Raw genomic sequence first — 12,291 nt, forward strand, 5'->3', positions numbered from 1 at the left:
TGAACCTTGATGAAGGCCAAGTTCACCATACAACAGATACTGTAGCTTCAACAACCAGGGTGACATAGGCCAGGGTTTCTGAAACTTGGTCCCGGGGCCCTCTCTGGGTGCACGTCTTGGTTTTTGCCCTAGCACGACACAGCTGATTTCAAATAGTCAAAGCTTGATGATGAGTTGGCTATTTGAAACCGCTGTGTAGTGCTAGGGCAAAAATCAAAATGTGCACCCAGAGAGGGCCCCGGGACCAAGTTTCAGAAACCCTGGCCTATGTCACCCTGGTTGTTGAAGCTACAGTATCTGGGGGGGGGGGGCATACGCTATTAACTGAAATTGAGAAACGATTTGATGTAGCCATCCACAATTTTAACCTATAGGTGGCACTAAAGACCAATATATGGACACATTTGTAAAAGTCAAGCTAACTTTGTTCAGCCTACTACTTACTGTAGGGGGAGAGAGGGTGAGAGAATGACCTGTGATAAAGACTGTGATGAAGACAACGTCAGTGGCTTGCTGGTGCCAGAGCACAGCTTGTGATCAATCACAATTCATGGCATTGTCTGGAGGAATGGCCATACCACAGGGACTGTGGAGATTTTCAGGATAAAAGAAACAGAATGGAGCTAAGCACAGGCAAAATCCAAGAGGAAAAAACATGTTCAGTCTGCTTTTCTCCAGAGACTGGGAAACCAATTCACCTTTCAGCAAGACAATGACCTAAACACAAGACAGAATCTGCTATTGCTTACCAAGAAGACAGTGAATGCTCCTGAGTGGCCTAGTTAGAGTTTTGACTTAACTCTGCTTGAAAATCTATGGTGAGACTTGAAAATGGCAGTCTAGCAATGATCAACAACCAAACTGTCAGAGCTTGAAGAATTGTGAAAATAATAAATGGGCAAATATTGCACAATCCAAGTGTGCAAAGCTCTTAGGGGCCAATCCCGACTTAGGAATGTATGCCTTTCCTACGCACTTCTCTGTATTTGGTGTTCAGACTTGCCTTGTTCAGTCATGTATTGCGCTCTGCAGGTGTGGCTACCTTTGCACACTCTGACTACATTTCATTCAACCACTGAAAACCCTCCCACTTTCTGGCCAACAGATTTTCCTGTGGAGTTTTCATTCAGTAGGGTTTTCAGTACATTTATCTGAAGCCACCCCCTTAAATACGGTGCACTTTTAATTATAATTTGTCGACAGACTCAATAGAATACATTCTTAGAACGGGTTCAGAATATAGGAACCAATACAGCCCCACAGAGGAGGTGTCATAATACCCATAAAACCTAGCGGTCAAACAGGGAAATGGTTCCGATAATTTTTCCACCATTCATTTTTCCCATAGGGGACGTTTTGACAACCATGCAAATCTCTCTCGGTCAAGGTGGCCTTTATCAATATATTCGGCTCTATTTACTTTCAGATTCAAAAATGCTAATTAGGATCAAAGTAGACATCATGCAAAACTACAAATCCCTGCATATCATCTCTAGCTGATACCTTTGCTAACAGGTATTGGTATAACAGGTATAATTTAAAACTTGCGCAAGACAGTTCACAGAATTGTCCATTTAAAGAAATGTAACCAATTCATTCATTACTATATTTGCTAACATTAGATAGTTAATCCAGAGATTCTTAACTAAGCCTTGATTCGGCCTTCTCGTACAGATCATCATGGCATTTGTAGTTCTTTATGATAGCCACATTAGCAGCTAATTAACGTTTCATTTTGGGGGAGGGAGGGGGGTAAATACAGGTGAATATATTGATAAAAGTCACCTTGGTCTATAGAGATGTACATGGTTATCAAAAGGTCACACCAGGGTAAGCACAAAACACAGTCCTTAATTTAAAAGTTTCTAAAATCCCCTATGGGAAAAATGATTGGTGGAAAAACGAATGGAACCATTTCCCTGTTTGACTGCTAGGTTTTATGGGTGTTATGACTCATACTGTGGTACTCTATGAAAGAAACCAATCCATGCATTTTCAGCACCAACTGGTAGTTAAAAATACTCTGATTTTGTAGACTATTTAGGCACATTTTAGGGTTAGGAAAGTATGTATGAATCATTAATAGAACCGTTTAGAGATCCTTTACGCACGAAATACTGTATATTACACCAATCAAAAATACAGTGGTTTGATTAATCCGGAAAATTGTTAGATTAAAATTAAATCCATGAAATATTGGAAGGTGGAAAAAATGTGTACAATGGGGGTTGAACAATAATCCTATAAATCTACCCTAATTCTCACTGATCATGGACAATGGTCAAATCGTCGTGAACCGTGCTTCAGGCTCCCGATTTAACCTGCTACGTGAGTTCCATGATGATTCAAATAGGCTACATGCCCGAAATTATTGCACAACGTTAGCCTTTTATAATCCACTAATTCATTTACAAGGACGTAACAGAGGAAAGAAAGGTAAACGGAATGGAATGATACGGAATGGAATGATGCGAAAATAAATGTATCTGGGTATTACTGACGGTGGCTCTCGATAGTGGAGCCGGTTCACGACGACTTTTAAAATAAAACGGAGAAAAGCCCGGGTATATAATTAAAACATTTTAATGCGCTTACGTCAAATTGACAGGTTCAGTCCTACAGAAGCCTATAGCTTGGGTCTACAAATTTCATCCAAGCAAATTATGATGGCACACAAATCGATTTCGGAATAATGGCACAGCTAGCTATTTATATCCATGTTCACTGTGGACAAGGGGCCGCAATACATGTCATGTTTATATGATTTTCAGTTTTCTTCAATATGTCTGGTTTCACAGGGATCATCTAAAACAATTGCTATGTGTATTTACAATCCCCCTTTCCAAACTGATTACTAATTTACCGAGCTCTTATCAATCGAGATGATCAAATTGTCAATGACAGTGCATGGAGGATGGTCTTAATTCTACCGGAATTATTAGGGAGTTAAATCAAGGTCAGAATACAGTCTATCTGTAGAAACACCTCCGCCACACTTTCATTCATTTGAGCTCCACCTCAAAACGCTTAAAATCAATGTCAGAATAAGCATAGAGAGAAAAGTGCATAACCCGGGTCGGAATCTGGCCCTTACTCAAAATAACTCAAAGCTGTAATTGCTGCCAAAAGGTGTTTATAACATGTACTGATTGACTCAGGTGGGTGAATACCTAGCTAATTTATGTGCGTTGTTAGTGGTTAATTAAGTCATGTTATTGTTTATATTTTTATTTTTCAGCTTTGACATGAGTGTTTTGTGTAGATTGACAAAAAAAATGGCAAATCAAATCCATCTCAAATCTCACTGTGTAACACAAACAAATGTGAAGAATTCCAAAGGGGTGAATACTTATGATGAGCACTGTAGCCTATTCAATTTCATGCCCAAATCATCTTATACAATTTTAAACCATAAACAATAACCCAGTACATGTTTGTCTACTTCTGAAGGTATTCGTCGACATTTCCATAACTACAATAATCAGCGGAGGCTGCTGAGGGGAGGACGGCTCATTATAATGGCTGGAATGGAGAACATGGAATGTTATCAAACACATGGAAGCCACGTGTTTGATACCATTCCATTAATTCCGGTCCATCCATTTACTATGAGCCTTCCTCCCCTCAGAAGCCTCCACCGGTGGAGTCATTTTTTGCGAGATTACGAGATGAGATGACCAGAGCACCATATGAATGAACATAGACCTACCATTGCCATCATCTTTGGGCGTTTCTGTAATTCTATCCTCTTATTCCAGGCTCAAAACTACTACACTGAACAATAAAATCCCCAACATTTTCCAGATGAACAAAAAGGCTATTTCTCTCAAATCTAGTGTGGAAATTTGTTTACATCCCTGTTAGTGAGCATTTCTCATTTGCCAAAATAATCCATCCAATTGACAGGTGTGGCATATCAAGAAGCTGATTAAACAGTATGATCATTACACAGGTGTTCCTTGTTCTAGGGACAATAAAAGGCCACTCTAAAATGTGCAGTTTTGTCACATAACATAATGCCACAGATGTCTCAAGTTGAGGGAGCATGCAATTGGCATGATGACTGCTGGAATGTCCGCCAGAGAATATAATGTTAATTTCTCTACCATTAGCCACCTCCAATGTCATTTTAGAGAATTTGGCAGTACAACCGCAGACCATGTGGATGGCATTGTGTGGGCGAGCCGTTTGCTGATGTCAACATTGTGAACAGAGTGCCCCATGGTGGGGTTATGGTATGGGCAGGCATAAGCTACGGACACAGAAAACAATTGCATTTTATCGATGGTAATTTCAATGCACTGAAATGCCGTGATGCGATCCTGAGGCCCATTTTTTTTAAAGGCATCTGTGGCCAATAGATGCTTATGTGTATTCCGAGTCATGTAAAATCCATAGATTAGGGCCTAATGAATTTATTTCAATTGACTGATTTCCTCATATGAATTGTAACTCAGCAAAATCTTTGAAATTGTTTCATGTTGCGTTTTTATATTTTTGTTCGATATATTTTACCTAAGACAAGCAGCCCATTAAAACCTATACCACCAGACCTAAATACTAAGGCAACGATGGTTTTATGACCAATAATGTATCATTTACTTATTCAACATTTTGTGTTAGAGCCTGAATTCAAAATGGATTACTGTTTTTTTTCCTCCCTCACCCATCTACACAAAACCACATGACAGTGAAAACAAGTTAAGACATTTTTGCAAATGTATCAAATTAAATACAGCAATATCTAATTTACATAAGCATTCACACCCGAGTCAATACTTTGGAGACGCACCTTTGGAGACGATTACAGCTTTGTGTCATCTTGGGTATGTCTATCAGCATTACACATCTGGATTTGGGGATTTTCTCAAACTCTGTTAAGTTAGATTGCTGTTCACTTGCGATCCCCAATCTTCGTCTTTCCAAAGATTGTCTGGACTTTTGGCTGGGCCACTCCAGGACTTTCACATTCTTGTTCTGAAGTCATTCCAGCGTTGCTTTGGCTGTTAGCTGGTCCTGTTGGAACATACATCTTCCCCAGTCTAAGGTTGATTGCACTATTTGGCTCCATTCATTGTTCCCTCTATCCTTACTAGTCTCTCAGTCCCTGACTCTGAAAAGCATCTCCATATCACGTTGCTACCACCACTGTGCTTCATGGTAGGGATGGTGATAGATGGGTGATGAGCTGTGCCAAGTTTTTCTCCAGACATAGCTCTTTTCATTCAGGACAAAGAGTTACATTTTTGTATCATCAGACCACAATCTTTTGTATTATGCTCAGACTTTCTCGTGCCTTTTTGCAAACTCCAGGTCATGTGCCTTTTTCTCAGGAGTGGTTTCTGTCTGGCCACTCTCCCATAAAGCCCAGATTGTTGAAATGCTGTCTGGAACGGTTGTCCTTCTGGCAGGTTCTCTCATCTCAGCCAAGGAACTCTGTAGTTTTGTCAGAGTGGTCATTGGGTTGTTGGTCACCTCCCTGACCAAGGTCCTTCTTGCCCGGTTGCTCAGCTTGGTCAGATGGCCAGCTCTAGGCAGAGTCTGGGTAGCTCCATATTTATTTCAATTTCCAAATGATGGAGACCACTGCGCTCCACTGTGCAGTTGATAACCAAAGTAATAAATGCCACAAAGTCCACCTTCTTCACACGCAACATGTCAGGATCCCTCTGTTGACAAGGAACATCATCTGGTGTCTCATCTACTCCTACTACCATTACTTCTTCAACTTCACTCCTTTTCTTCCACTCTCACCGCCTCTGGATAGCAGCCCTTATTCTTGACACCTCTGTCTCCTTCAGATATTCGGGTCCATGTTCACCACAATTGCAGCTTTTAGATTCAACCTGCTTATACTGTAATACTCCCCCGTTTGGGCATGAAGGCTCTCACAGGGAATCTCATATTACCTAAATACATGCCAGCTGATTCAAATAGAACATCTGCATCCGCCATTTCCCCCCCGGCACCATGTCTTCCTGCTCTCACCCTGACATGCACTATCAACTGTGGGACCTTATATAGACAGGTGTCTTTCTTTCTAAATCATGTCCAAACAATTGAATTGGCCACATATCAAGGATGATCATAGGAAATTGGATGCATCTGAGCTCAATTTGGAGTGTCATAGCAAAGGGGTGTGAATACTTACAGTTGAAGTCGGAAGTTTACATGCACCTTAGCCAAATACATTTAAACTCAGTTTTTTACAATTCCGGACATTTAATCCTAGTAAAAAACAACCCGTCTTAGGCCAGTTAGGATCACCACTTTATTTTAAGAATGTGAAATGTCTGAATAATAGTTAATAAATAATAAATATAATTTATTTCAGCTTTTATTTTTCTTTCATCACATTCCTAGTGGGTCAGAAGTTTACATACACTCAATTAGTATTTGGTAGCATTGCTTTAAATTGTTTAACTTTGGTCAAACGTTTCGGGTAGCCTTCCACAAGCTCCCCACAAGAAGTTGGGTGAATTTTGGCGCATTCCTCATGACAGAGCTGGTGTAAGTGAGTCAGGTTTGTAGGCCTCCTTGCTCGCAAATGCTTTTTCAGTTCTGCCCACACATTTTATAGGATTGAGGTCAGGGCTTTGTGATGGCCACTCCAATACCTTGACTTTGTTGTCCTTAAGCCATTTTGCCACAACTTTGGAAGTATTCTTGGGGTCATTGTCCATTTGGAAGACCCATTTGCGACCAAGCTTTAACTTCCTGGCTGATGTCTTGAGATGTTGCTTCAATATATCCACATCATTTCCCTCCCTCATGATGCCATATATTTTGTGAGGTGCACCAGCAGTGGCTTCTTCCTTGCTGAGCGGCCTTTCAGGTTATGTCGATATAGGACTAGTTTTACTGTGGATATAGATAGGTTTGTACCTGTTTCCTACAGCATCTTCACAAGGTCCTTTGCTGTTGTTCTGGGATTGATTTGCACTTTTCGCACTAAAGTACGTTCATCTCTAGGAGACAGAACATTTCTCCTTCCTGAGCAGTATGATGGCTGCGTGGTCCCATACTTGCAAACTATTGTTTGTACAGATGAATGTGGTACCTTCAGGCGTTTGGAAATTTGCTCCCAGGGGTGAACCAGACTTGTGGAGGTCTACAATTATTTTCTGAGGTCTTGGCTGATATTTTGATATTTGATATTCCTATGATGTCAAGCAAAGAGGCACTGAGTTTGAAGGTAGGCCATGAAATACAACCAGAGGAACACCTCCAATTGACTCAAATGATGTCAATTAGCCTGTTAGAAGCTTCTAAAGCCATTATATAATTTTCTGGAATTTTCCAAGCTGTTTAAAGGCACAGTCAACTTAGTGTATGTAAACTTCTGACCCACTTGAATTGTGATACAGTGAATTATAAGTGAAATAATCTGTCTGATCAATTGTTGGAAAAATGACTTCTGTCATGCACAAAGTAGATGTTTTAACCGACTTGCCAAAACTATAGTTTGTTAACAAGAAATTTGTGGAGTGGTTGAAAATCAAGTTTTAATGACTCCAACCTAAGTGTATGTAAACCTCAAATTTGACATTTCTGTATTTCATTTTCAATAAATTTGTTGAAAGTTTTTCATTATGGGGTATTGTGTGAAAATACAAGATTAAATATATTTAGAATTCAAGCTGTAACACAACAAAATGTGGAACAAGTCAAGCGGTATGAATAGTTTCTGAAGACACTGTACGTGCCCCATTCACTTACAGTGGGGCAAAAAAGTATTTAGTCAGCCACCAAGTGTGCAAGTTCTCCTACTTAAAAAGATGAGGCCTGTAATTTTCATCATAGGTACACTTCAACTATGACAGACAAAATGAGAGAAAAAAATCCAGAAAATCACATTGTAGGATTTTTAATGAATTTATTTGCAAATTATGGTGGAAAATAAGTATTTGGTCACCTACAAACAAGCAAGATTTCTGGCTCTCATAGACCTGTAACTTCTTCTTTAAGAGGCTCCTCTGTCCTCCACTCGTTACCTGTATTAATGGCACCTGTTTGAACTTGTTATCAGTATAAAAGACACCTGTCCACAACCTCAAACAGTCACACTCCAAACTCCACTATGGCCAAGACCAAAGAGCTGTCAAAGGACACCAGAAACAAAATTGTAGACCTGCACCAGGATGGGACGACTGAATCTGCAATAGGTAAGCAGCTTGGTTCGAAGAAATCAACTGTGGGAGCAATTATTAGGAAATGGAAGACAAACAAGACCACTGATAATCTCCCTCGATCTGGGGCTCCATGCAAGATCTCACCCCGTGGGGTCAAAATGATCACAAGAACGGTGAGCAAAAATCCCAGAACCACACGGGGGGACCTAGTGAATGACCTGCAGAGAGCTGGGACCAAAGTAACAAAGCCTACCATCAGTAACACACTACGCCGCCAGGGACTCAAATCCTGCAGTGCCAAACGTGTCCACCTGCTTAAGCCAGTACATGTCCAGGCCCGTCTGAAGTTTGCTAGAGAGCATTTGGATGACCCAGAAGAAGATTGGGAGAATGTCATATGGTCAGATGAAACCAAAATATAAATTTTTGGTAAAAACTCAACTTGTCGTGTTTGGAGGACAAAGAATGCTGAGTTGCATCCAAAGAACACCATTCCTACTGTGAAGCATGGGGGTGGAAACATCATGCTTTGGGGCTGTTTTTCTGCAAAGGGACCAGGACGACTGATCCGTGTAAAGGAAAGAATGAATGGGGCCATGTCTCGTGAGATTTTGAGTGAAAACCTCCTTCCATCAGCAAGGGCATTGAAGATGAAACATGGCTGGGTCTTTCAGCATGAAAATGATCCCAAACACACCGCCCAGGCAACGAAGGAGTGGCTTCGTAAGAAGCATTTCAAGGTCCTGGAGTGGCCTAGCCAGTCTCCAGATCTCAAGGGAGTTGAAAGTCCGTGTTGCCCAGCAACAGCCCCAAAACGTCGCTGCTCTAGAGGAAAGCTGCATGGAGGAATGGGCCAAAATACCAGCAAGTGTGTGAAAACCTTGTGAAGACTTACTGAAAACGTTTGACCTCTGTCATTGCCAAAGGGTATATAACAAAGCATTGAGAAACTTTTGTTATTGACAAAATACTTATTTTCCAACATAATTTGCAAATAAATTCATAAAAAATCCTACAATGTGATTTTCTGGATTTTCCCCCCCCCATTTTGTCTGTCATAGTTGAAGTGTACCTATGATGAAAATTACAGGCCTCTCTCATCTTTTTAAGTGGGAGAACTTGCACAATTGGTGGCTGACTAAATACTTTTTTGCCCCACTGTATATTGATTGTTAGCTAGTGGTGGCTAAAGTTAGCTGAAGTTGTAATGGTTGTTGTGATGACCATCTGTCACTCTTTGCTCTTGTTTTCGATGGGTGGAGCCGGGAGGGTCGTCAGCGAAATGGGACACACCTGGGCCCAGGTGAATTCTGGGATAAATACCTCTTTCCCATTCATTGAGGAGGCTTTCTCCATGCAGACACATTGTTGATTGGATTGGTTGCTTGGGCACCTTTCAACACTAGTCATTATCACATCTATGCATGTAAACACTCACACTACTGGCTACATACACCATTGTATATAGGTTACTTCAGTTATTAAATATATTTTTGTTATTCCTTATGTTGTGTCCCTTTTGTTACGGGCTTCGAGCCATTATGTGACCATTTTTAAAGCAAACCTTGGTATACAGTTTATCCTGGCCCAGACTACTTTAATGGTGCAGAACCATCTAACATCGAGTTGTAAAATCCTGACCTACCTGTTTTGTTTTTGAGTCTTTTTACTTTGTTGTTTTACACCAGTTTCAACAAAAAAAAAAAAACCTTGGTATACAGTTTATCCTGGCCCAGACTACTTTAATGGTGCAGAACCATCTAACATCGAGTTGTAAAATCCTGACCTACCTGTTTTGTTTTTGAGTCTTTTTACTTTGTTGTTTTACACCAGTTTCAACACTTTTTATAACACTGAACCAATCACGGTGCAACTAGAGAACATTACCAACCCCCTACGCTCCATTTTTTCCGCTGCCTGCCCTAGCACCACAGAAAGCACTGAGCTAGGCTGAAACACCTGCATCTTGGAGCTGCCTTTACTAAAGAAAGCAAAAAAAAGACCAAGTTTGTATGCAGCTTTATTAACTAAATGATTATGAAATTACATTGTTTGCAAACTGATGTGACACATTAATGCCAAAACATGCTAAACAATTGTTTTGCTAAACAGAGCCCACCTGATTGTGTGAAAATAAGTTGTTTGTAAAATGTTGAATACAATATCATACGTAGGTGCTAAAAACATGGTTAATTCCATTGACCTGAAAAACACTATTAGAGTGAGATTGGATAAACAAACACACCTGGGTTTACACATTTGTGTTACCAAAAATCAACATTCCTGCATTTTCCTGTGATGTTGTCCCTTCCAATGTATACGGTGCATTTAACCCACATTCCAACAGATAAGAACCAGACTCTAAACCCCTCCAGAATACACACATTACTCGATAACCTAATCCTCACCACGGATGGACCTTCTTGTCCATCACAAACTGTCCCTGCGGCTCCCCAGCCCCCGCAGGAAGCAGGGCCAGGTAAACGGGGGTGATGGCGCCCTCGTCAGGTGACTTGGTGGCGGTGGGCCCAGCCATATCGGTCCTCACCCAGCCCGGGCAGCACGCATTCAGAAGGATCTGGTCAGCTGGTCTCTCATGCCTCAGCTTGCGGGCGTGGATCCTGGAGAGCACGGTGAGGCCTGTTTTGGACACCCCGTAGGCTGTGTCGGGCCAGCCCCCCTGGGAGTGCGCCCCTGCCTGGGCCTCCTGGACAAACCTCTCCATCAGCCCCACCAGCTCCTCCTCTGTGATGTCATTGCTGCGGAACCGGGCCTGGAGTTCAGGGCTGCAGCGGTTCAGGGCGATGGAGCTCATAACACTAGACACGTTCACCACCCTCCCTGAGGACAGAGAGACACAAACAACTGTGTTAGTAAAATAAACAGTTACGGTATCTACTGCCAATTGACACAGCAAAATAACCCTACGACTATGAGAGAGGGCGGGTAATGTGGTTGTGAGGTTCTGTGGCACAGGAAAAACACAGGGTCCGAGATTGTGTATGGTCATAGGACATCATTGTTCTGAAAGTGATAAAACACAATGATGTGTGATCATAAAAGGTCCCTCTGTTCCAGGGGATAGGCTCTAAAATCTATTGCTATGCATCAGTGTTCCAGCTGTCAGTTGGCTTGTTCTAACAGTATTACCTCCTGGTTTGATGATGGGGAGAAACTCATTGCACATGTCTCTTGTGGCAAAGAAGTTTGTTTTGAGAGTCACCTCAGCTTGGGTTCCAAAGGGTGTAGTATCAGCATCTGTAAAATAAACATCAGTCGTCTCTCAGATCAAAGGGGCATCATATAGCAAGCATCATTATAGCCAATCATAGTAGCTATTACAATTGATCAACTTATTTCCATACTTTTAAAGGCAATCCCAGCATTGTTAATGAGCACATCAAGGCCACCGTATTTCTCATTGAAGAAATCTCGGGCCGCCCGCACACTTTCTGGGTTGTCGATGTCAAGCTGTTGGAAGAGGGGTTTCAGCCCTTCAGAATTCAGGCTCTCCACAGCCGCTGTGCCACGGCCAGCATCCCGGCCACTGAGGAAAACATCACCATTGAATTGCTTGCAAAGCGACCGCACAATTGCAAATCCAATCCCCTTATTGGAACCAGTCACCAGTGCAACTTTTGGCATACCTGAAATGCAAAGTTCGAGAGAATTAGATTATACCAGAGGTGTATTCATTAGCCAGATTCCGTTGAAAAACGTTATGAGGACCTGGATTTGTCCAATAGAAACTCTCGTTTGCGTTGCAAAACGTGTTTCGTTTATCGTAGCTACACGGTTTCCATGGGAAAACATTTTTGCAACGGAATCCGACTAATGAATACACTCCAGGCAGAGAACCATTTTCTGACTGACAACTCTAGAGCGCTTTGCTGCTCAAACTAGCGATATGTTCTAATTTGCTAACGTTAGTTAGTTGTGTTCTAAATTCAAGTGACTACTCTAAAACAGAAGCAGTTAAATTAGTCGATGGTACAGCAGTTTTGATGTACTTACTTTAGAGTGGGGGTACTCTTGACGTGTCGTACAGTACTGTCACAGAACTGGCTTCAAACCACTGAGGTTGACACGCTTCAGTCTACTTCCTGGCTTCCGTAACAATAACAGCCTACTGCGCAGAACCGGAATAACAAACTAAAAT

At 41.6% G+C, this 12,291-nt stretch overlaps 1 protein-coding gene across 1 annotated transcript; it reads right to left on the reverse strand.

Moving 5' to 3' along the window:
- Positions 1-10,135: 10,135 nt before the first annotated feature.
- cbr1 (carbonyl reductase 1) lies at positions 10,136-12,290 on the reverse strand. Its single transcript, XM_021608917.2, has 4 exons — positions 12,147-12,290; positions 11,498-11,779; positions 11,283-11,390; positions 10,136-10,973 (listed from the first exon to the last, which is right to left on the reverse strand). The coding sequence occupies exons 2-4, from the start codon at positions 11,775-11,777 to the stop codon at positions 10,537-10,539; spliced, it is 825 nt and encodes a 274-aa protein (XP_021464592.2). The 5' UTR covers positions 11,778-11,779; positions 12,147-12,290; the 3' UTR covers positions 10,136-10,536.
- Between the last annotated feature and the right edge of the window lies 1 nt (position 12,291).

Source organism: Oncorhynchus mykiss, chromosome 7 (genome assembly GCF_013265735.2).
Source record: "Oncorhynchus mykiss isolate Arlee chromosome 7, USDA_OmykA_1.1, whole genome shotgun sequence".
Taxonomy (NCBI): domain Eukaryota; kingdom Metazoa; phylum Chordata; class Actinopteri; order Salmoniformes; family Salmonidae; genus Oncorhynchus; species Oncorhynchus mykiss.

Excerpts from the sequence above, each read along its gene's own strand:
- cbr1 (XM_021608917.2), bottom strand. The coding sequence starts at position 11,777 with ATGCCAAAAGTTGCACTGGTGACTGGTTCCAATAAGGGGATTGGATTT. Across the intron at positions 11,391-11,497 it reads TGCTGGGATTGCCTTTAAAA|ATGCTGATACTACACCCTTT; the intron begins GTATGGAAATAA and ends TTTATTTTACAG. Across the intron at positions 10,974-11,282 it reads CCCCATCATCAAACCAGGAG|GGAGGGTGGTGAACGTGTCT; the intron begins GTAATACTGTTA and ends CTCTGTCCTCAG.